At 41.8% G+C, this 25312-nt stretch overlaps 1 protein-coding gene across 3 annotated transcripts in view; it reads left to right on the plus strand.

The window, feature by feature from the left end:
* The window catches only part of LOC127378549 (neural cell adhesion molecule 2-like), a 260470-nt gene that overhangs the window by 162572 nt on the left and 72586 nt on the right, over positions 1 to 25312 (plus strand). For all 3 annotated transcript variants that reach the window (XM_051427454.1, XM_051427455.1, XM_051427456.1), the window contains exons 2-4: positions 12726 to 12800; positions 19410 to 19616; positions 24280 to 24423. In XM_051427454.1, coding sequence (XP_051283414.1) covers positions 12726 to 12800; positions 19410 to 19616; positions 24280 to 24423 — 426 coding nt within the window. The remainder of the gene's footprint in view (positions 1 to 12725; positions 12801 to 19409; positions 19617 to 24279; positions 24424 to 25312) is intronic.

Here is a 25312-nt window from a genome sequence, read left to right on the forward strand (position 1 = left end):
TGGTAGGTGGTGACAGCTACAGCCCCATGGTGTATAATAGAAATATCCTGTTGATGAATAGTCAAAATATTTCAAATGTGCATGTTTCTTGCAAAAAGATGTAATTGCCTATTGACTGGGCTAATTTTGCATCTTCATCCTGATGTAGAAATATTGTTTAATGGCGCTGGAGGGGTCAGGAAGAAGAGAGGGAGAGAAAGTTTTGAGTAATATTTATACTGGCGTGATTTGACTCAACGGTGCCCGGTCCTGGCATCCTAAATTCCTGGTTGGCCGGGCCACAGTGACAGTTGGTGGCAGCTTCTGTCAGGAGCGCCGCTTGGACAACCACAAAACTGTCACAAAGAGAGAGAGGGAGGGAACGACAGACAGACATGATATCCGAAAGGAATCAGAAAAGGTGAACAGGCAATTCATTGCACAATGAGGCAAGAAAAGGGGAAAGATGAAAGCCTGTGACTTGAGTAAAATTAAGGGTGATAGGTAGAAAGGGAAATAGAAATACAAAAGTGTGCTGAAGTGGGAGGAATTGGACAAGCTGAAAAGTGAATAATACAGGTTGAGCCTTTGAAGCACTGATTTTGAGATCAGAGAAGTGAATGACATTAGCTCAGACTATGACTTTCTTTTTGTCCTCCAAGCCTAATGAAGGAAATATCCTCATTATTAGCCTTGTTCTGTATGGAAAGAAAATCACCTTTTAGGATGAAATGATTTATTTTTAATTTACTGTCCAAGCTGTACATCGTATCTCAACCATGTGAGCTGTATGAAATGTAAATGTGATTCAGTTCAAAAGCATACAACAGTACCACTCATTATACAAACACATTGAATCCTACCTTGTTACTGGTGCATATTCATTGCCAGTTCAATGTAATTGGGATTTAAAATCCAATCCAATTCATTCTTAAATGGAGAGCACAGCGTTATCCCATTCAGCAACAGATTTCAGAAAATGAGGGTAATTCAGTTTACAGTGCAGCGAATTCCATTTAGCAGGAAATTCCAGCTTTAATGGTCTGCACCAGTATTGTCATGGGATACACCCTCCCAATTAGGGAGACTGTTGACCTTAAACCTTTAAATTTCAATGCAGAAAGGCCGGAAGAAGACGTTTCTGCCTTGCCCCACTCCCCCTCTCATAATCCCCAGAGTCTCCTCTCTCAGGCCTGGCAGGAGCCAGTGACCTCTCCTTTGTGACTGAATTAATCCACGGGCCTGAGATAATGGCCATGTCACAGCCACTGGCAGGATGTGGCAGGAGAATAATCAGCCCACCACCGTGCCTTTTCAATCCCTACGGCAATGATCGCTTCGCCACAGAGAAAAAAAGCATGTTTCCTCGCTCATTCTCCAGCATGCATGAAATGAGAATTAAGATTACAGCCCTTACAGGCACATCAGACAGACACACCTCAGAGATCCTTGTTGATGCCTCGCTCTGGTTTCACAAGAGGGTTTTTCGCGTTGAGATGGTGTTTGAAGATACTTTTCTTGGTGAGTCTTCTTTGTATACTTTGTATGTGCGTTATGCATATTGAAAAATCTCCTACTGAGTCTGTAACAGCTGTTCTAACATGTTTGCATGTGGAGGTTTTTTAAGTCCAATGTGGCATTAGTCAAATTGTGTTTTGAGAATCTACTACTGTACTTTTGGGGTGGTCTGACTGGCAGAATTGCAGATTGTCAAAGTGAGTCTGACTAGCCAGCTGAGACCAAATAACAGTCTCTTTTCAAAGTACAGACAGTAGCTTCCAGCTGGGGATGAAACACAATTGGGTATATCTTGTGCTCGGAGATGGCAGTATTGTAAATCTTTACTTTGTGTTGAGGACTTATGCCTGAGCTGTGAACATTTGAGTCTGAACTGCGGAAACAGAAAGTTTTATGTTAGTGCAAGAGTGAAAATGCAGTGACAAGAGCACTGATGTAAAAATCACGCTCCAGTCATCTGCTCCTAACCCTTTGTCCCATAAAAATGTGTTTGAATTCAGCACCCTTCCTCAGTGGAAACCTTGGTCCATCTGTGCAGCTGAACTCGTAGTCTCTGGCGAGGAAAGTACAGGAGGAAGGGAAAGTGTACAGCATATCAAAACTGAGGCCCTTATTGTGACAAAAGAGGACCAAAGTACAACCAAGTCCCTTAATTAAGCCACAAACTGTGTGATTGTTGCAGCCGGCCATATATTTTGTGTGTTGTGTTTTTGTGTGAAGAAATTACTGTGTCCGATCATGAGGTCAGCACTCGTTCTGCTTGTGTTCACTTGTGCCACTTCTAGATCCCCCACCAAGCTACTAATCATCCCCCGTGTGAATATTCAAATGTTGCACAATTACATACTGTCGGTGCGATAATGAGCTGTTGTTAAAGATTTTGCTCCCAGTGTGAGAACACTACTAGTAACTGGTCTGCCACCCACAGTAACCACTGTATTATTTTCTACCTGATCACGTCATCTGTGCCTGTCAGTTCTGCACCACATACTGTTCTGTTACAATGACAAGCTAACCAGAATCATAATTATTGTGATTTGCTCTAAAAATGTTTATAAATGGTATTATTCCCGCGAACAGCTTGTGGAGGAGTATGGCTGAACAAAGAAATGGTTTACTTTTTAGAGAGGAGAGTGTAGAATGGTTGGAGAGTGGCGTCAACAGCAAACCTTTTTCTTGCTTCATGTTTTAGTTAATCTGACGGGCAAAACACCCACATACCTTCACTGGAAGGCTTTTTCTGCTGACAGTAGCCCACAGTATTTCTTGGTATTTGAGGCTGCTATGTCTGACACTCATCCTCTATATGCATTTTGCTTATTTTGATTTTATGGCCTCAAACTGCCATTTATCTTCAAAGATAGCAAAATATAACGCATTAGCGTATAGGATTTGATACAATGAGCTCTTTTTCACGTAGAATGATGATTATTCATGTCGGTGAGTGTTTTTATGACTACTTCTAGGCACATACATTGCATTGCTCATCTGTCTGCGTCTTACAAATGTTGGACCTTCACTCTCCCGCAACCTACAAGACTTCCCTCAGCAGTGCATGGAAATCAGAGAGTGCCTCCAAGGCCTTTAGGTTTTATTACTGAATCACTCTTCGCCGAACTCAATCGAGTCACCTCCTCCCACAGAAGGGGAAAGCCTGCCTTCACTCGTGGGTTTCGCCCATCTCATTGTGCTAATAGAGGGCCGGTGAAATAATCAGCTGAGCCCAGCTGGCCCATTGACAAGATCAATATATTATGTTTGTTTGAATGGCAGGAAGTTTTGTATTTCACAGGGATCATCTTAAGCACACTTTTCGCCCATCTCTGCTGCAGTCTTGGCGAAGGAAGAAAAAAACGCTTTGACTCCATCAGCTCCAGACTATTACTGGTGGGGCTGATGCATTTCCAGACTGTTCGCAGAATAGGTGAGAAAAATATACAGCTGCAGCGGCCATGATAATCTGTGGCAGACTTTAAACCAGCTCACAGCTGCTGCTCAGAACAATGTGTACCTGCTAATAACACAACTGACATGTCTGTGCTACAATAATAGTGAAGTCTGATTAGCCTTTGATGCCACATATGCTGATGACATTAACCTGTCGTTTTAAAATGTCCTTTTTCTGTCGACCTACAGGACAGTGTTTTAAAGTCCACTGTGAAGCATTGCTGTGTGACACTAAAGTGGCAGGGGCGGCTTCTCATTAATATATATTTAATTAGCTTGTCTGAATTCGGAAAAATGGACGGTCATTTTAATTGCCTTTATTACCATAATTATTTGACGGGAACCTTTTCGTTTTTGATGGATGACCTTATTAATACGTAGACGAAACTGCCACATTCCATGGAAACGGAGCAGCTCAAGTGACTCATTAACAGTGTCTGTGCAGCTCCACTTATTGTGTTCTGTTCATGTTACAAGCTTGCACCTGATCAAGACATCATTAGCATTAAAGACACATAGATTGGCAAGGTGATGGATAGACACTTGATTGAGTTTTAAATAAAATCTTGCAGCTCTATTGTTAAGCTCTTTATGAAAGTGGTATAACTGTGACTCAAGTTGATAGAATCACCAGTCCTGAGAAAGAGAGGCTGTGGGGGAAAGAATTTAAGTCAAATGTAGGCCGGTGTGAAGCAAGTCATCCTGTCTGAGTGACACACCTGGATTCATTGTTGCCCCACACTTCACTTGGCTGCTTGCCGGTGTTGAGATACACAGAAAACCAGAAAACCACTCTTGCTGATGTTGCCATATGCAGAAACAGGTTGCAGCCCAAGGAAAGAGGGAGAGAAGAAGGGATAAAGGGGGCGAAATTAAGAAACATAAATGGTAGAGGGGCAAAGATAAGAAAAAATGAGACTAATAGATTAGACATAGGACTCAGAAGTTCAAAGAGAAGAAGAAAGAATAGAAATGGTGAAATCCTCTGTATAATTTCCACTGGAGTATCATTCTATTTTGGAAAACTGAATGGGGATAAGGGCATTATCTTGCACCTATGTTTACAGGCCCCATTTTTCTTATGTTTCCATAAATATGAATACAGTATCCGAGCAAATGGGATTTACTCTATCACACTGTGATGCTCCAGTTTCTGCACAATCTGGGATAGAAATCATCTCTGTGATAGTGGATAAGGAAGGTTATGAGGCAGTGCACAGGTCATACTGAAGTCTGATTGTCTGAGAAGTAGTTTGATGTCTAAAGTCGTTTTTTTTTTACTCTACTTATACTATACTCTAAACATATGAGTTTGCATGTCTGCCTGTCTGTGTGTGTTCCTCACGCACACTGCGATTTGGCAAATCGCTTACCACATTCTCTTACACCTTTGACATCTTGAAGCTCTGATTGCAAGGTACCAAATGAAAACCAGAATTGGAGCCCTGGCCGTTAACCCCCCTTATTTCTATCATGGCTGATGATTGCATTGCCACTTGGAGTTCAGCTTTTTCCCTTCTGGCGACTAATCTGCCCTGTGACAAAGACTCAATTGTCTGGCTCGCTTTCACCAGGTTTAGTGGTCAATTTGTGGACACAGTGGTCCTTTAGGAATATTACTGCCATTGTCCTACAGCTTCTCATATTGACATTATAACAACTTCATACCTTCTGATGTCTAACATTGTGCTCGATAATAGTCATCTCATTGGTAGAATAAGAAGTTTATTCTATGTACCTTACCCTGGCCACCGTAAACACCAAGAAACCTAACAAGCTAACTTTTCGTTCACATTTTTCTTTGCACTGCACGTAAGAGAGCTGCAGGATTTCTGAAAGTGGCAGATTTTGCTGAACCACAACAAATTCATCAGTGATCCCTGGTGTTAATCTCCAAGAACTACTGTACTACTACTGGAGTCCTACAAGCTTCAGTGCATGTCGATGAAGAGCCCCAAGGTCCTTTCCTTGAACAAATTTACACATAAGAGAGTGAATGGTTCAGGAGAATGCTCTACCAGAGTCCAAAGTACTTCATGAGGAAGTTATTTATATATATTTTGTGTGATTATTTAATGATTACAGTTTGAAGAGCCTGTTCAAATTTCCAGAAGGAATTTTATGTATTTGTGTCTTCTGGATCTCAGAAACCCCAATGATCCCTAATAACCCTAAATGTCTTTATGAGTATATCTATAAAAAGTATTCCCTTTCATTGCCCATTTTAAATGATTTTCATCATTTCAGAATTATGACCCAGAAAAGAGATGAACACAAGTGCACCTTTTAATTTCCTGTTGTGCGCTGAGATTAACAAACAGTGTAGGTAGCTCCAAACTTCTAAGAGCAAATGCAACTGAATGATGAGAGCTCTGTGACCTGTTACAGACCTTGCTGTAGGCTCTTTCATTATTTAAAACCTTATGTTAATGTTTTTGTCTTTAATAATCACAAAGACTCTGCTGGAGAATGCACCAGAACTTTGGTTTAGAATATTTATTGTTCCAATAAATGCATGTAGCACAGGGCAGTAAGGGAGTGTAGTGTAACTAGTGGCTTTTATGAGGAAGCAAAAGGTAAAGTAATTTAATACTTCTAAAGAAAAGTGATTTTCACACACATTTCAGACACATATGAGGGAGCTTGGATGAACTTTTGTTCAGACATATTTCTTTATTTTTAAAAAAGTACTTTTTCCTTCGACTAATTTACTTAATTCACTACGTGGCCCAAGGGCTGCCTTCATAATTTCTCCAATCGACTGATTCGAAGAGCCACAAATGCCCAAATCCAATGAATTAAACCTGCCCATGCAATGACACCTGCAAAGTTTGTGTTGTCATATAAGTGCATTTGTCAGTATGCCTATCGTGTATCCTTTGTTAATAAGGAGTAATGGGTAGCAGTAGCAACTCAGACAAACATATATGCACAAATAAGTCTGCAAATACAAAGGGAGGGAAAAGGGCAGTATATGAAATTACAAAAATGTCATTTTTGCCACCTGCTACATCAGATCAAGTTGAATATTCTAACTAATTAGCAAAAGATTTCACATCTGTGTGAAATGAAACATCTGTGTATTTGCATATTTTTGCTCACGTGTGTGTGCATGATTGGAGTTTTAAGGTCCTTCATGGCCACTGCAGCCTGAGGCATAAGAGGCTTAAGGAAGGAGACATAAATCGCAAAGCAGTTGGTGAGCAAAAAGCAGAGATACAGAGAAGGTGTGCGGAGAGAGAGAGAGAGAGAGAGAGGGGGAAGATAATAGGCAGCTGTGGGTCGTGCCTGAGACTGTACACGTGGCCTGATACTGTATGTCGGCACGATTGGATATGGTTGGCTGAGTAAAACCAGCAGTCTCCTCTCCTCTTCCATCCTCTCCTCTCCTCTTCCATCCTCTCCTCTCCTCTCCTCTCTCATAACAGCAAGCTTGTTATGCAGCCAGACAGATATATAGGACGAGGGACACCGGGAGCCAGATGGGCAAACACGCCGCTATGATCTGAAAGATAGATGAATCCATAGTTACAGGTGGCAACAACTAATTCACAAGAGCTTAATATATTATGTGAAATCAAACATCCTGATACTGCAGAGCGTTCTGTCTGCACCGCAGGAAATTAACATGAAGAAAACAAAACAATATAAACATTTACTCCTCACTTCCCCCTTATAATATTGCTCTCATTGGAAATGGCTCATCGTGCATACTATGTCTTTTTCTCTGTCTACTTTATTATTTCCCAGCATTCACTGCTCACTGTAAAAGCCTGAAGGGTCATTCTGTTACTTTGGAGAGACATTTGATTGTTTTTAACAGTCGATCCAATGCTGATAACTCGATAATAAATGAGCCATTTTCATTAAGTTATCATTCATAGTGAAAAGTGGGCACTAGCAAATTAATCCTGTAAATATAAATGATTGCTTGTCCAGATTCAGCAGCTGAGTGGTTAATTGATCCCATTTCAGCAAGTTAGATACTAGAAAGTGAACAGGAGCAGAAACATAAAGGGAAACTGCAGTTTCATACATCGTGGCTCTTATTTTTCTAGTCGTGGTCATAATTCCTTATAATAATAATAATATAATAAACTTTATTTATATAGCACTTTTCCTGTGCTGTACAAAGGAAAAACAAAACAAGCAAGGCAGATAAAATGACAATAAGGAACATAAGCACCAAAGTAATAAAACAAAGAATGAAAATATTACAAATAAAATGTATATCAAATATTTTGTATGCCTTTATTTGAAAGGATAGCACAAGATTGAATAGAAAGAGGGTAGAGGGGGGGACGACATGCAGCAAAGGGCGGCAGGTTGGAACTGGACCACTGCCCCTGCGGTAAGGACTCAGCCAACATGGGGCCCGCAAGTGAGCTATCGTGCACCTCCCCCCCAAAATAGATGTTTTATTGAAAGAAAGTGACACATATGCTACAAATATCTGTAAGACAAGTTTTAAATTGTATGCTACATACAGTAAAACCTAGTACATCGTCACCATAACCAATAGAAAATACAAAGTACAGACCCAGGTTCTAATACTGATACTAAACTGGAATCACTGACATCTGCACTATCCCTCATTATCTCACACTAGTGTTCACCTAAAAGACTAAACAGCTTTAAAGATGCTGACTGATGTTTTTGGAGCTAATTCCATACAGGAAATTATTTTTTCTGCCTTTGCTAACACCTTTGAAGGAATGCATAAGACACACAGGTTTGTGTGAATACAAATCATAGTACAGTAATTAGTATTTTATCTCCTTCCTTCTATTGCTCTTGCTCTACCCACTCTTTTACCTCTTGTCTTTGTCTCACTCTCTCTCTGTCTCTGTGGTACAAGGGAAGAATTCCCTTCAACTCCTCCACAAAATCACAGACAATTAAAGCAGAGCATTTTTCGCCTAAGGGCCTATCTGCTCTGTGTACTTAATACAGTTCCACACACACACACACACACACACACACACAACAAAACCCACACACCCTCCCACACGCACAGAAATAAAGACATACAGTACACACACACACACACACACACACACACGCTCTCACATGTACAAACACACAAAGGCCAGTCTCTGTTGTGCATTTTATTTGGCCATGGCTTTAATGGGGCTTTTTATGGAGAACAGGATTACAGAATCACATCCGTCTCTCTCTGCCAGCTGATTGGACACTCTCCACTCTGTCATTCAAACATTGAATTTAGCCCGAGCTGCTGAATGCAACGGTGCGTTTAGCCCCCCTTTAGTCTGGTCTAGCCTTAGTTACACTGACTTAACTACTGGCAAGTTTGGATCTTACTGTTTCACTGGGTGAATCATGTCAACAGCTCAGTTAGCATCTTCCCCGCCACTGACTTTAATGACCTCTGTTTGAGGAATATAATGATTTGGCTTGCTTACAAGACGTTTCAAGTTTTACATAATGAAAGCAGCATGAGGCAACTTAAAATGGGGAAGTAACTTTATAACAGTAAATTGTTTTTGCAAATAGACAGCCAGGGGTATCAACTGGAAGATCTAACAGCCATTAGTCCAGCTTTCCCTGGAAAGAGTGCTGGCCACTACTTAAACCTTCCTTCATTGATTTTATTTCTTTTTTTAGCCACATGTGGGCAGTGCAACAATCTGTAAACACAACATTGCCCCTAAATCACAGCATTAAGGTGACACAGTGAATGTGATAGCAAACAGTTGCTTATTTACACATCCAGCAGACAGGGAGCAGCGTCATGTTTCTGGCGACCTTTCACCTCTCTGTGTAATAACACTCGCACAGCCTGAACCCAATATGTAATGCGTTTTCCCATATCTTGCAATAGTTAGTAGAAGGTTGAATATACAAAAGCTTTTTGGTCGTCTTTTGGGGAAGCCCTGTCAAAAGACCACTGCAAGCTTTGTCCAGTTCTGGGTAGGCAGCCTGTAGCTGGTTTATCAGCTACCTGTAGACTGATGGGAGCAGTGAGAGTGAACCAGAGGTTGTGGAGTTGACCTGAGTTGGACCTGACAGGGGAATTTGCCTGTCTGTTTAAACTTAGATTGCCATCAGATATAACAACCAGGTTCTTGGCTTCGTACGGGTCTGATGTGCTGTGGGGGGCCAGAGAGTAGGATCTCTGTCTTGTCCTCATTTAACTTTTAAATTATGAGCCAGCAGCCTTTAATATCTTGGAGACAGTTTTGTAAGAAGTGGGTCTGTTTTTCTTTCTTTCCAACTTTCTGCTGAAAGTCCTGCCTCTCTAACTTTTCTTCGAGTTGAGATTTCATAACAGATGCTGGAATTATTCAAGTCTCAGTTTTGTTAGTTGAGCTGGCGAGTCATGTGTGGTATCGACCATCTCAGACACATTACAAATGGCAATCAATGGATTTGTCTCTTGTCTTATTTTGCTCGTCTCCAACGCTTCTCAAAGGAGCTAATAATTGGAGCTGATAATTGCTACCAGGCTCATAACATATTGACCCAAGCCGCTGTAATAAGCAGGTGAGTGCAGCCGAAAACATTCCATTTCAGAAAATTGATATAATTAGCATGTCTCTTTGCGTCCCCACCAGGCGAGACTGTGTTGAATAAACAAATCCTCCCGTGTCATATTTCAAATCCAGTCAGCATTCTCATTAAAATGTCAATGTATATTCGCTGTGGGGACTGTTGTGTATTTCAGCTTAAAAATGCCAACTGAATGGTTATATTTTCCAGGTTGAACTTAATTATATGATTCACACCAGTGACTCTGGCAGCACAGAAAAAAAGTCATTTTTCTTTCGCCTGCTGGGTTTTGTGAGCAACTTATTACGTGATCAATCACATACAGCATGAACAGACCGGGATCAATTAATAATTGAAAACCGTTAAACTACTTGAAGCGCTGATTGGAATCTGCCTTAAGTCAGAGGCAAGGAGTGTAGAAGGGGCACCAGGTTAAATAGACATGATTAATCAACGCCAGAACAGTATTTGCATTCATTTGAAACACTGTTTATGTGTGTGTGTGTGTGTGTGTGTGTGTGTGATGTGTGTGTATTTACAGACAGTATCAGTTGTACTAATTCTAAGCAGGTTTTGAGTGTATAGTGTGTTTACATTAGAAGCTTGATTTTTCATTGTGCTGTTGATGGGCTTTAGTCTCCCACAATGCAATGCACAGAGTACGTTGAGGAGGCGCTCACTAATTGCAGATGTTGGTGAAGCGGCCCCAGGAACACCTTAGCAAGTATTAAAACTTTAGATAAAACATTCAACTTCATCTTAATTAGCGGAACTCATTTTAATTGATGCACTACGCACAAAACCATGATGCTGTACAGATACTGTGTACAAGTGGTACAGCCACTGTTTGTGCTCGAGCTTGTGCAAGAGTGTTATACGCGTGGTATACGCCATTTGATATAAGTGCACATTTGCAAAGACTTACATTTTATTGTTTTTTAATGTGTGTGGACAAATATGTGGCGCCTGACGCCATAAATGTGACATATATGAGTGTACTAGTTCTCCATCCATTGCTTGTGTGTGTGTGTGTGTGTGTGTGTGTGTGTGTGTGTGTGTGTGTGTGTGTGTGTGTGTGTGTGTGATTCCCTACAGCCTCTGCTAGTGTCTGTTGAGTGCTCTAACCCTCGGATTACACAGCAGAAAATGATCAAATGCATTGACAAGGCAGCTCCTCAACCTCATCATGTAGCGTCCTCCGGCGAAGGTAGCAGTGCCCCTCTACTGCCATCTATAGGCAGCCTGGCTTCATGACAGATGGCTCCCAGTGATAACTGCTGGAGAGCAGCTTCAGTGTGAGGCTGCTGTTGGCTGCAGCCATCTTCCCCTGAGAAAGTGCAGATAATCATTTCATCATTTCCTCATTTCCTCATTTATTGACAGGCGCCCTGAGCTACACTGTTAAGTTTTCCAGCGTTGTAGAGAGAATTAACATCCATTAGAGTGTTATACAGCGTGTGTGTCTGAATATGTGTGTGTGTGTGTGGTTAGAGTTTGAGCCTAACTAGACTTGCAGCTCTGAGGGCGAAGAATGAGGAGCTCAGATATGACAGGCTCATCAAATATCTCGCTTGGCTCAGTGCTGTAGCGAGACTACCGCTGCGTCGAGAGGCTCTGGCCTAAAAATGACCCTCTCCCCGGTGTGTTGCCAATCATTACTCATCACATTAGACACATTCTCAGCTCCATCTTGCCGTGCTGCCATTCTTTGTCTGATTCTCTTCGCGGCTACAACTCTTCTCCTGCCTTTCTTTCTCTTTCTCCCGTTTGACAAACTCATGTCAGCCGATTTTGGGCCACACTCTTATTCAGCTAACCGCCTTTCACTTCACACCTTACAAAACTTTCCCCGGAGCCCCCATTGTGTGCTGTTATTGTGGAACTTACAATAGACCAGAACAGACAAATGCCCTTTGATTGTAGCGTGACTCTGCAAATTTTGTGCCACTGACATCGACTGCAAGGGTTCTGTCGACTTTTACTGTGTCATTAAGCTGAATGGATGTCTCCAAGCAACATTTATGTTAGCTTTTTTTCTATACTGCAGTGTGGAAGGCTCTTGAGTAGTTATTGAGGATGGAAAGAACCTTGGATGACAAGTTTTTATCAGTGGAGGAAAATACCAGCACTACAGAGTTATTTACTGATCTCTGCAATTGCTCAGCTTCTTAAATTCCCATCCCACCGTTGTTCAGTGCATATACTATTGTCAAGAGTGATAACTGCAAAGAGCATTACCTCAGGCTGAAAGGGGCCCATTCATTGTGAAACTGACAAGCTTGTCACAAACAGCCTTGTGCCTAATAGAAGGTATCAAGCAAATCTGCTGCAGAGCTTTGTGTGGAGAAATAGCTCACTTGTTCTGTTGAACAGAAATTTTGAAAGCAGTTAAAGTTTGGATGAAAATATATTAATAGTTTCTTTCAGCAGGGACAATGACAATGTTTTTTCTAAGAAGCTTCGTATTTATATAGAAGGATTTTTTAATGTAGGCCTTTCTTGTAAATGCAGTAAATGGTGACACACAATAGGAAATGGTCTTCAGATATAGAAATCTGGCACAGAGAAGAGACTGAGCCACAATGCTGAAGAAGCAGATTTTTTTTTCTAGAACAATTTTGCATTATTATGTCTCTTCAGTCAGTAAATGATCAGAATCCTTTGTGTTTTCAATTTCTTAAGACTGTAACAACTAATCCATTTCTCCTCTCTTTCTTTCTGAACCCCGTCCTTCTTTCTTTCTCCTTCCCTCTGTTTGTTCTCCATTACAGCCGCCCTGCAGGTGTCCATATCCTTGAACAAAGTGGAGTTAAGTGTCGGAGAGTCCAAGTTCTTCATCTGCACAGGTACAGATGCCACTTACTATTGCTTTCGTGTGGATGTGCTGTGTTTGTGTGTTTCTGGAGGCTGGTCAGAAATGCAGCGGGGGGGCTTGAAATGAGCGCTTGTGAAGTCTGTTTGTTGTTTGCATGGCAGTGAACACAACACAATCCATGCTGTCCATATGGTGAGTGACTCTGTGACCCAGCGGTGACTGGATCCACGCAGGGGACGCCCCTGACCCCCTTGTCCCTCCTCCCCATTGTACTCTCTGAACGGTATATCAACACTCAGCCATAACAGAGAACCCGACGCCATTGCCAGTGGCTCGGCGGGATGGCAAAACACTCTGGCAGGCCCGGCCCGCCTCCTGCTGGCTGCCTCTTCTCTCCTGCCAGCCCACTCAGCGTGGAGCTAACAGCCAAGGGAGTAGAGAGACACACCAGGGGGAACGTCGAGGGGGTGTGGAGGTCTAACATGTGCTGAGGAGGACAGACTGGGGGGGGGGTAGAAAGAAATAGAGGTGAATGGATTCAAACTGGCAGAAACTGAAAGGCAAAGGTATGAGCTTTTATTGTGAAAGAGCTAAAACGTCAGAACTGAGAAGAATGTAAAAGGCTTTGAGGCAAAAGAGTGTTGGAGGTGGGAGATAAGTAGCCACCTTCCACCACCAAAGTGCGTGGGAGGAAGTGTTTGTGTCACTCACTGCTTTCTTTTGCCCTTTTCCACCACGGGCAGTCGCACTATGCCTGATTTTTTACCTTATTCACATGCAGTTCTGCCAACTGTAGTGGGCTGAAAAGCAGGGCAGAACAGTCAGAGGCAAAAAGCAAAAGCCCGGTAAAACCAGAGCGAGCCTGCGACCATATAAATAAAGAATGAGTCTCTTCAAGTGACTTTTTGACTTTAAATTGCAGAGACCCTTTGTATGAATCAGGCCTACATAAATATGGATTAGAGAAAAGAAAGCCCACAAAGGCATTTGTATTGTATGTTGATTGGTTTCGTCTGTGAGGAGAGACAGAACAGAGAGGTGAATGCGCTGTTGTTGTTGAGAGAAAGGAACCTGGGTGAAATCAATTCACTAGCTCGATACAAATCTTTCTTGTTTCAAAAGTTTGCCAGGAAGAATCGGCAGCAGGGTAAAATGATCAAACGGCACTTATTTTTTTTCAAGAGAGCACAACTTTTGTTGTTGTTGTTGTTGTTGTTGTTGTTCAAACAAACCGTTTTCGGTCAAAATGAGGAATGTCAAGGTGCCAGCCTGGAAGAAGAAGGATTGTATCACATCCTGGTTTTGAGTTCCTTTTTTTGTGTGTGTGTGTATCTTTTCTATTCCCAAATCTCTCCTGTTTCTTTCAAAAAACTAAAACCCCTGTAAAACCAGCTTTTAATCCATAGCCTATATATTGATTAATGCAATGGGCAAAGTTTGAGTTTAAAAAAACAAGTGTGTGTGTTTAACTGTTCAAGAGTTCTAAATCCTACACACCAGTCCTTCAATGGACGAGGTGGAGCCTTCAATATTCTGTAAGATCATTCTATGTTTATGGTGCAGCGTCCTGTGAGACGTCCCTCCAGCAGAATTAGCCTTTATGCACAACTTGGTACAGAATAATACTTTCTGTAAGCCTTCATAGTGAAGCTCGCTAAAAAGATATTTTGCAGTGAAGATTTGAGTTGAGGCTAAGGCATGAGAGGAGACGGAGAAAAGGCTGGAGGGTATAGGGTAAGGAAGAGAAAAGGAAAACAGAGAGAGAGACAGAGAGGAAAAACAGGTGAACGGAGCTGCAGAGCACGAGGGAGGGGACGGCTGGAGAGATTGTCTTTCGAAAATAGTCTAAGTGGTTCGCGAGAGGGAGAGAAAAACTGTGTTTGTGTTTGTGTAACTAGTGAAGTAGTTCCTTGTTTGTTTGTTTTCAGCATAGTTGTGACCAAGGTCAAAGGCATCTCTATGATGAATGCATACAATGAGAGATTTAAGCAATTACTTCTGCAGTATACATATCCACAACACCATTATGCTACATAGGTAAGCTGAGAGTGCACTTTGTGGGCTGTTTTTTGTTCAGATGAATCTAACCATATGTTTCATCTATACTGTTGGCTGCATAATCATAGATAGTGTAACCATGTACAGATGGATGATGAATACAAGAAGCCTGTGTGTCCTATAAGATAAGAGGGGAAATCCAGGTGTTGCTGCCGCTTAAGGACAGAAATATGTACAGAAAAACTTATAAAAGTCAAAATTAATAAATAATTAGAAGTATATAAAATCAAAATATGAATAGAAATTATAAGACAAGCTGTACAAGAGCAATTAAACTCAAAATGATAGGACAAGCACTACAGTACCCGCGACCAGTGTTACTAATACTAATTGTGCAAAAAGGTGTTGGACCACCACAAGCCTCCAAAACAGCTTTATTGCTCCATGGCACAGATCCTTCAAGTTTCGGAAGCTCCATGGGTGAGCACCATTATCCCAAAAAATATTCTCTCGTTTGATGTTTGAATGATGGTGGTGGAGTCTGCCGTCTAAAGCCATGTGCACACCTCTACTTGGACTGTTTGTTTTTTTTTGTTGAAACAGCGCAGTGGAGCTCTTTGATTAAATAGAAAGGACTCGCCAAAACAACATGAAAGGAAAGCCCTCCAAGAGTCAGAACCAAATGTGAAGCTTGGTTGGCGTTGTCTGGTTCTTGTGACTAGAGAAATGAGCCAATAACGGCAAATGTCAAGTATTTATGTGATCAGCCACAATAATTCCCCTGATAAAGATACATTTTGGAGGGAAAGAGTTCATTCATCATTAACATGACAAAATAGCTTTTTGCTGTGTAAAATAAGTTAAAACCGTTTTATTTTACCTAAATAAAGCCAAAATTCTTCATATCCAGTTTCAATACAGATCCAATCTGATTCACCCTCCACTGGAATGACTCCTGGTCTCCAACAATCTGGCATTGCGTGAGGAGGTGCACACGGCATAAGGCCATGTTCACATCAACAATAGCATTGCATGAAAATACAACAAAGGATTTCATGAAAGTTGCCATGATAACTTTTTAGAGTTGTAAAATCCTCTGTCATAATATTAGAAATCACTGCGCTATCTCATAAGCCTCCAGACCTATAGAGTTATTACACAAACCGACCCTCTTGGATGGTATTTCATTGTCTCTCTGGTATCTGATACAATATTGATATCATTTTCACACTCATCAAACCATTCAGTGACCCCTGGTGCACTGTATGGAAGCGCCCACATTTGTCAGGCTTCTCCACTCATACTAAATGTATTACTACCATTATTCAGTAAATGGAAATCAATACTGTAGGTTCATGAAATGTATTTTCTTCAAATCCTGCAAAGGTACATATTCACAGTTAAAATGGAAAAATGGCTAATTAGACCTTTTGTTAGAAAACCACACAAACCAAAACCAACAGAGAAAGAGCCTTTTCTGATATGAAATATGTCTCATGTCAAGGTTAATTGAGCCTGAGCTCATGTGGTAACTAATAAGGAGGTTTATAAACTGGTGTTCAGGTGTGTGTTTAACCTCCCCTATGACTGAGGTGGCGGAGAGCCAGAACAAGTGTTGACTGCGAAATAAAACAGAGGCGGCAACAAAGGCAGCCTCAGTAGTCCAACCAGATCCAACAGCTATTATGTTTTCACGTGGTTTTCTTCGAAACTGGAGGTAGGTAGGTAGGTGACATTGTTTGTCCCAGTGGACCTACATTATCCCTTGGCCAGACAGAGTAGACAGAGATGGAAAGAGAGACAAAGATATGTAGCCGATAATTTTGACACACTGCTACACGCGTAGACTAGTGTGATTCCATTCTTGCTCAGCTCTTGCTTCTCTCCTGCTATCTTCTTCCCCAGAGACATGAATCAATTACTACTATGGCTCCAGTGCCAGCCACCGCGGGGACGTGGGAGTTTTTCGGCTTGCACTAGGCTAATTTTGGCGCCATGGGGCACGAGGAGTCAATAATCTGCCTTGTGCGGGAGGCTTAGATCGCTTCAGTATTTCAGTTGCTTTATATTGTTCCCTCGCTGCTAAGGAGGATCATAAACTTTGTCTGAAAGACCTTCCTGATATAAAGCTTTGTTACTTGCCCTGGTCTTTATTTAGACTTTCATTTCCGTGTGCAAGTCAAAATCAAACCGGAACAGAGTGGGGCTGTCAGTTTCATCAGCAGCTAACGAAAGCCGACGATCAATCAGCGTGCTGCTGTGTTAACATTTTCCTAACACTTAGAAAAGTGATCATCATTATCTTTCCACTCTACCTTCAGAAGTGTCCGTCATAGAGCATTCTCTCTCCCCAAGAATCAGTAACAATGCCAGAGATTATGCAGATTTTAAGAGCGGTTTGACAAATTTCAACCAGCTATTCATGCAGTTGTAAAGACACACAGAAGCATGTTACACACTCCTGTCTTCTCAGATCATCTATGAAGCAAATGGCCTGTCACCATGTTAGCTGTATCGACTTTAACACATTTAACTGTCTCTGCTGTCAAAAGACTGTAAAATGGTAAGAGGTGATAACGTTGCAATGCTAACAGGTACGAAGGGACGCCTGTAACGATGCTAGACACTTATCTCTTCCCCACAAGTACCCACATGAACCAAGAGGCTCCGGTGGGAAGCCACGTGGGAAGCCACGTGTGAAGGAAAGCAGAGACATAACGAGAATGGCTTGTTCTGTAATATGATTTTAGCAATGCTCGCCTTTGATTGCCCCATCAGAATTGTTGGCCTTGAAACTAACGAGCAGCAGACACACATGCCAAGAGTGAGATGCTGATAGTTGTTGGAAACGTTGTGATGAGGGCCAGTGTTAGCATGGGGCGTGCGTTGGAGCCTGCATGTTTTTCTACGATCCAAAGTGCAGGCCTCAAGAGGCGCATTTGTAAAACAGCTAATTTATCATAATTTAGCTTTTTGTACCAGAGCGCTGTCGAGATATAAGAGATTATTATTGATGTCTTTACATGATCGCACATGCTAGACAAATATGTGTCTGGCAAAATCCTGGCCCACATCAAGCCATACCCTCACAGTAACACCTTGGAGCTCTTGAGATAAATCATCCTAACCCTCTGCTGCTGGCTGCTGAGCAGCTGGAGGTTAAAAACTTTGCTCAAGGGCATCTTGCTAGTAGTCACTGAAGGGGAAAGAGAGCATTGAAACTGCCTGCTTCCTGCTCTCTCTCTCTCTCTCTCTGTCTGTCTGTCTCTGGCCACTGTCTACTGTCCATTTTCCTAAACACAAAACGTGTCACAAACTTGTATTACTTGTATTACTTGCTTCAGTCACCTGTCTCTGGGGGACTAGACAAGCTTATGTCCATCTCCTCTCTTGTTCAAGGCTCTGGTTGATTTATAGGCCAAATAATGGCCATCTACACTGACACTTTAATGTGCAGAATTTACAGGCAAAGGGTACCTTCTGCTTGCAGATGGCCCTATCATCGCCTACAGTGGCCAGATCACTTCATGTTTCGAGGCTACATGTGGACGCCATTTTATTCTGGGTTCAAGGTAGCTGTTTATCAGGCCTACTATTTGTTTCTGTGTTTACTGTCTCTGTGTGCATTTCTATTCAGGCAGACACTTGGAAATGAGAGTGGAATTTACAGCCTACATATGTCCCTGTTCCTTTACAGACTTATTAGCTATGTAAATCCAAGATTATGACATAATCATATAACTCCAGGCCGTCTGTTCCCTCGACAAGTTCCAGTAACAACTTTGGATGGTCCTCAGCTGTTCAGTGGACCAAAACGAGCAGCAATGCTATAGTACTGACATGTAAAACCTTTGTGAAATACATCAAGTATCAATAATCAGATTGTTTCTACAAATTCTTCCACAACATCAGTCTGATTCAATATGAACTGGAGCTCAGAAAGAGGTTACCTGTTGTCTTTCCCCAGATCTGTTTGATCAGGTGCCGATGCCAAGAAGTTTTTTCAAAGCTGGACTTGCTCTCGGGGCTCCCAGCATCCTACGCAACCTAACGCTGACCCCGTAGCGATTGTTATGCCAAGAGCATTGTCAAAATGCCTTAAAGAAGTGGTTAAGCACGGCTTTGTTGATAAAGCAGCCTCAGATGCCCTCTTGCAGGGTACACTGCCAGGATCTGATCCAGCCTCAAAAACTCAGTCAGCAGAAGTTTGCTTTCTAGAAATGTCTTGGTAAAGGGGACTAAAATAATTGAAACAGAAGGCAAACCAACCACTTGTCATCAAACTGCATTGTCACGTCAGGCTGAGTGTCTTTTATGCTGACTGACTTTATGCCAAGTGAATGTCACTTGTCGATCCTCCAGTATTTTCACATATAGTCTTGGGACTGGAAGGTTATCAGTTGGACTTATTGGACTAATTTGGAAAATACATAAAGCTGCTGGAATTCAACAAGAGGTAAAGGAAGTAATAAATGTCCTTGGGTATTTGAATGTCAACAGCCTGTCTGAATAAATCCCAGGTGTGAGTGACATTAAAAGGAAAACTGAAATTTGATACAATCCTGCCTCGCCTGGTACAAGAGAGTCAAATTTACCCATCCTAATCACTTTTTTTGATCTCTCTTTCTGACCTTGCTCCTAGCTATCGGCGAGCCAGTGAGGCTGGAGTGGTACAACCCCCAGGGCGAGCGCATCGTGTCGTCCAGGCGAATGGCACTCCACACGGAGACGTCACGATCCAGGCTCATCATTTACAACGCCATCATCGAGGACGCGGGTATCTACCGCTGCCAGGCCACCGACGCCAGCGGTCACACCGAGGAGGCCTCAGTGGTGCTGGAGATCTACCGTAAGCTTGACAGATAACGTGCACTCTCATGCACATTTGCACATTTACCTGTAGATGCTCTGTGTTTGCCTCCTGAGGAGATTTAGACATGGAGACATGAAGAGAATACACCTCTCACATTAGTCTTTGATCACAAGGATAGCCAGCCTATTCATATTCCAAGCCTCAGCTACAGCCACACAGCCACAAGCTTTTATAAATGGTAGCTCTATCTGTGTGCCTGTGCGTTTGTGTGTGAGAGTGTGTGTTACACTCATTCTTGTGATTAAAGTATAATGACAGCTAGTAATGCCATGGGACTGGGATCCTGCCAGGCATAATGAGGGATGTGGCACTGAGGCTAGCCTGCCGTGCTGACCCATCACTATTTCTTGGGCAAAATTCAATGTTACGAGGCAGGGAGTGGCTCAGTTGTTACAGGGACTGTCCCATCGCAGGATCAATGAATTAACCACAATTTGACCTGTTAGTGTGTCCTTGAGCAAGATCCAACTTAAATCCTACTAGCTCGTTCCTGTGATTTACTGAGGACAAGAATTAGACAATGTGGGCCAAGAATCGTAGCTACTATTCGGGGCTTCTAGCAACTTTGTGAAAGCAGTGATATTTGGGTCATTCTCAGCAATCACCCTTACATAAGATCACGGTAGCCTATGTCTAGTTATTCTGCCCCAAAACACCAGTTTGAAACTGGATATGAGTTGAGTATGAGGCTTTGGTCTGCTACCACTGCAATTTCTGAATAAAAATAGGGATAAATAAAGTTGTATTGAACTGAATTGACTGCAACAAAATGGACGAGAATGTTCTGTGTAGTAATCATACCAACGTTATACCTTATGATTCTATGTAAAGACATTATTCGTGCACTGGAACCAGATGAAAAATATAATTTGGACACTCTAACACATGAAAAAAGTTTTGGTTTTGGTCACCTGAAGGTGAATGGGTGTCATGCTAGACTCAAGTTAGTTAGTAAGCTTATGTAAGGAAGAAGGGATTCTAACAAAAGCTGTAAAAAGTCAAATGCTCTACAGGCATTACAGTGTATTTGCTCTAGCAGTGAGATGTCGCCACAGTTATAGTGGTAGTATTAGCATCTACAATCCTTCCTAGGGCTATGTTTAGGGACAAAAGGTATATCTCCCGATACTTGCAACAGCTTCTGTTCACAGAGGAGCATTGGAATAATATTATAATACATGTGAAAATATTACATAAGAACCGAATTACCCAAATACCCACACACTCCACCACTTTGATCAGGAGTCTTCCCCAGCTTTAATTGGAGAAAACGTCAAGGTACAGGGATTTGATTCCAGGAGACACACACACACACACACACACACACACACACACACACAATTATATGTGCACACACTCTGGAAATCATCACCTGCTGTGTGGTTGCCTTTTTCATCCTCGCCCAGTGAGCCATTAGGGAAGACATCACAGCCTCAATCACACCTGCCACCACTCAGCCTTCGCCTCATTCACCACATAACCAGCTCCCTAAAACCATTGTTTCCATGGCAACTGGGCGTCACTCAGTCGGGCCCTCGGTGTAGATTGCATGAGCAGCATGCGGATAAAAAAAAAAACCTGCCTAAAGCTCTAGCCAGCCGTTCTGCCAGCGCACAGCCGGAGCAGGCGAGGAGTCCTTGGGCGGTGCATGGCTCTGTGTGCTACAACATGTTGTACATGAAATTCATGACCTGTGGGAAGGAAAGTGTTGACATCCTCTCAGTAGTTGCTGACATCTCCATGATGGCCGGTTATAATCATGCTACGTGGAGTGGCAGATCTGTTTTATATCCAAAACAGGTGCCTGGTCTTCATAAAAGCATTAAAAAAAGCTGCTTGCTGGCTTCCCTGCTGGTTTAATAGCCATGCTAGTTGCTGTAGGGATTGCAGTGTCAAGTCTGTCAGTTGATCCACCACTTTGGTCTTGACTGAAATATATGTTGGATGGATTTCCATCCATACAAACAGTCATGGACCTGAAAGGATTAATTGTACTGACTCTGGTCACTTTTTTCATTTTAGGCTTTTAGTGAAATATCTTGATAACTACTCGATGGATTGCTGTGAAATTTTATAAATAGACTTTGGTGATCCCCTGACCCACATAGGGTTCACATTTATTGTTTTCAGTAAAATGTCTCTCCATCTATCAGATGGATTTCTATAAAATTGTACAGACATTCATGTCCCCCATAAGATGAACTGTAATAACCTTTATGTCCACTTAACTTTTCATCTAGCACCACCATCAGGTCAAATCTTTACACTGTCCAATACTTTGGTTCATGACCAGTTCTTACAAAACTAATGGCATTTACATCAGCCTCAATTATACTTTGTGTTTAAGGATAATTAAATGTTAACATGCCAACAACATCTTTATTGGCACCAGCATGTAAGCATTGTGCCTAAAATACAGCCTCACAGAGCTGCTGGCAAGGCTTTTGACTCTTTGTCCTGTTCTAAAATAAAACTCTTGCTGTCCCACACAAATGATGACAATCTCAATAGTAAGTTATCTGACTGCAAACTGAAGTTTACTGAGAGCAAAATTGCTTTGAATAAACTTTTTTTTTTAAGAATTTTGCAGGCACATAGGTGATATAAGGAAATTCATAATAAAATAGGCCAGCACACGGCTGGAGCCACCTCCTCTCATTTCCTCTGTTTATTAATGTACAAAGCAATAATGCTGCATAAGCCCATTTCCCAAAACCAGCAAAATTGGCTAGTAAAGACACAGACATATATGTGTCCCAGTTGAGAGAGGTCCAGGGAAATTGGCTAGTCAACTTATCAGGCAGTTATCCTCGCAGTGATGTGTAGGTGAACGACGCAAGAGAAGCTCTGGAGTACTGAGTATATCCTCAATTTGCCAGTGTCAAGTGTGCAGTAGAGTGTTACTCTGGAGAGGATGTTTCCCTTACTGATTCTCTTGTTGAGCAGCGTGACAACAAAAGAGAGGAAATGGAGACAAACAGAAGGAAACAAGTGACACAAGAAATGTTCAAACCTAAGAGAGGGATGGAGGGAGTAAAAGAGCAACAGATTTTGGAAGAACACAGGGGGGAAATTGATAAGAAACCAACTGAGTGAATGGCAAAAAACATGCAAAGGCATCCTTGAAGTTAATGAAGACACTGAGATGCCAGGCACGTTCGCAGGCGGAGGGTGCAGTCGGGGAGAGAAAGCTCATTTTAGGGAGCAGCCTGGCATAAATCTCACAGCAAAATGCTAATGCCGAAGCCTCGCTAACGGAAGGGACTGATAGGGGAGCTGTCGTTGATTTATTCACACCTTTGCAGTACAGCACGCAGATGATAGCAGGTGGTTGCAGCGCTAGCGGTGCCAGCCCCGGCGCACATCAAAGCCGGCTATCCGAACAAAAGCGGGGGGTTCGAAGAAGGATCACATGCTGTTTGAGGAGAAGTGCTGGTCCAAGAACAGTGTCCTCATAAAAGCAATTTGTCAAAACAGCAAATGTTTGTCAAGAGGGAGGACACAGCTTCAAACTGGCACAGAGTGGGATCTATTATTTAAGCTTTCCTGAAAGTGAGATAGTGAATCAAAGGCTCCCTGTGTTCTTGTTTAATTCTGCAAACAGAGAGGCTGCAGAATATCTGCTCAATGATTGTTCTTGTCATGGTTGTGATTGGCAGCAAGTGAAACGGCCACCCTTCTGTCTCATGTGCTGCTTCACCGGAATCGCCTTATCTGTGTCCCAGAAAACAGTCAAAGCAGGATTTAGCTTTTGTTTTATTTGATTTTGTGAGTGAATGCTATCCCTCCATTTCCAGTGCACTCATTGTGTCTCCTGTGCCTGTCTCCCAATACTTTACGCTTGTAATGTGAGACATTATGTTAGAAGACAGCTGTGCTTAGTAATGTAGTTTCTGCCCGCTCTAGCTGCATGGTTGGATGGATGGCAACGTTGCTCTGTCCATCATTTTGTTAATCCACCGCTTTGTTTTTTCCAGACTGAAATATCTCCAAAACTATTGAATGGATTTCAATGAAATTTGGTGCAGACATTCGTGGATGGATTGTGGTCTTTATTGATTCTTTAACTTTTCATATAAAGCCCTCATCCAGTTAAAATCAGTCCAACATTTTGTTTTATCACCAAATACCTGCAAAAAAGACATTCCCATCACCACCAGTCGAGCTACACCTGATAAGAAACAGTTGGTATTGAATATTAACAAAATAAAATATTTCAAAATGAAAGATTAGGAGCAGGGTAAGATGATACACCAGAAAGCTTGAGTGCTACTAAAACCAATATTCTGTATTGTGTCCAGGTGAGCATTTTTTCCTTTTGCAGTCGCTGTTTATGTTCAGTACAGCAATGCATGCTGCCAGGTGGCCAAATAGAGGCCACCATAAAACTTAAACCTGCACTATCAATAAAACCAGAAAACTATCTTAAAACAGCAACCACTCAATTTACAGGATGCCACCTAGACAGAAAACAGGAAGAACATTTATTTTAAAGCAATGTTTCACAAACCTTCCACCCTAAACTGTGTCTCAAACAGTTATAGTTAACAGGCGGTTTCTTATTTTCCTTCTGACGTGCAGACCTGCAATAAATTGTCTTCTGAAAGCTGTTCGATCTCCATCTTGTTTGATCTCTCAGAGAGGCTGACGTTTCGGGATGTTCAGTCACCGCAGGAGTTCCGCCACGGTGAGACGGCGGAGGTGGTGTGTGACGTCATTAGTTCACCGGTGCCCGTGGTGGTGTGGTACTACCAGGACAAAGAGATCACGGAGGAGCACCACAGTAAGTTTTCATGGTCTTATTTTACCATGATAGAATGTTCTTTCCTTTGACTACTGTTATTATTTTATATATGTATGAAATATATTTAAGGGGGTGAATAGAAGGAGAGATACATTGGAAGACAATTTCTATAGATATACACATACTTTTACTTTACTTAAAACAGATTCAGAAGGACACATGACCCTGAAGTGGTTTAGAAAATAGATGAATAGATGAAGCTGCAAGATTATTCTCAGGGAAGAAAATCAGTCTAAATTTGAATCAAATAATCAACTTGCTGATAATGTGACGGTGTTTTTAATTACTAATATTATCATTATTATTTCTGCTTATCTCTAATACTGTTATAATTGCTTTTTTTGAAGACTGACTTTTGTAATACAGTTAGTTACTAAGTAGGACAACGAGATTTTGGAGCAATGATAGTGTGCCATGCATAATGTTTCATGATACACTGTCCGGCCGCTGGTTTCACGCCATTCCGCTGATTGAAAGTTGGTTACAGTACCTTTAAAACAAATGAATGGTAAAAATTGTGAATAAAATAGATACAATTTTTATTCTCAGAGCAAGTGTAAAGTTTTTATTAAAGCCCCTAAAAACTACAGTATGTCTTTGTAGTGTTAAACATTAACGACTTAAAAAGCAATAATCAAAGTTAAAAGTGGGCAGCAGGGAATCCTTAGTTATCAAATTGATGAAAATGTTATGTATGTATTTTTATTCTGTGCGGATACTTGGGGTCATTCAGGTGTTTTTAATCTTATTTCACATGAGCGATTTCTGTATGTGTTTTTGTCCTGCTCACTGGTTTGAAGTGGATGGAAAAAGGTGATATTGCGTGCACCAATCAGGATTTAGGAACATATCAGACACCATAGGAGAC

Source organism: Dicentrarchus labrax, unplaced genomic scaffold, assembly GCF_905237075.1.
Source record: "Dicentrarchus labrax unplaced genomic scaffold, dlabrax2021, whole genome shotgun sequence".
Classification (NCBI taxonomy): Eukaryota; Metazoa; Chordata; class Actinopteri; family Moronidae; genus Dicentrarchus; species Dicentrarchus labrax.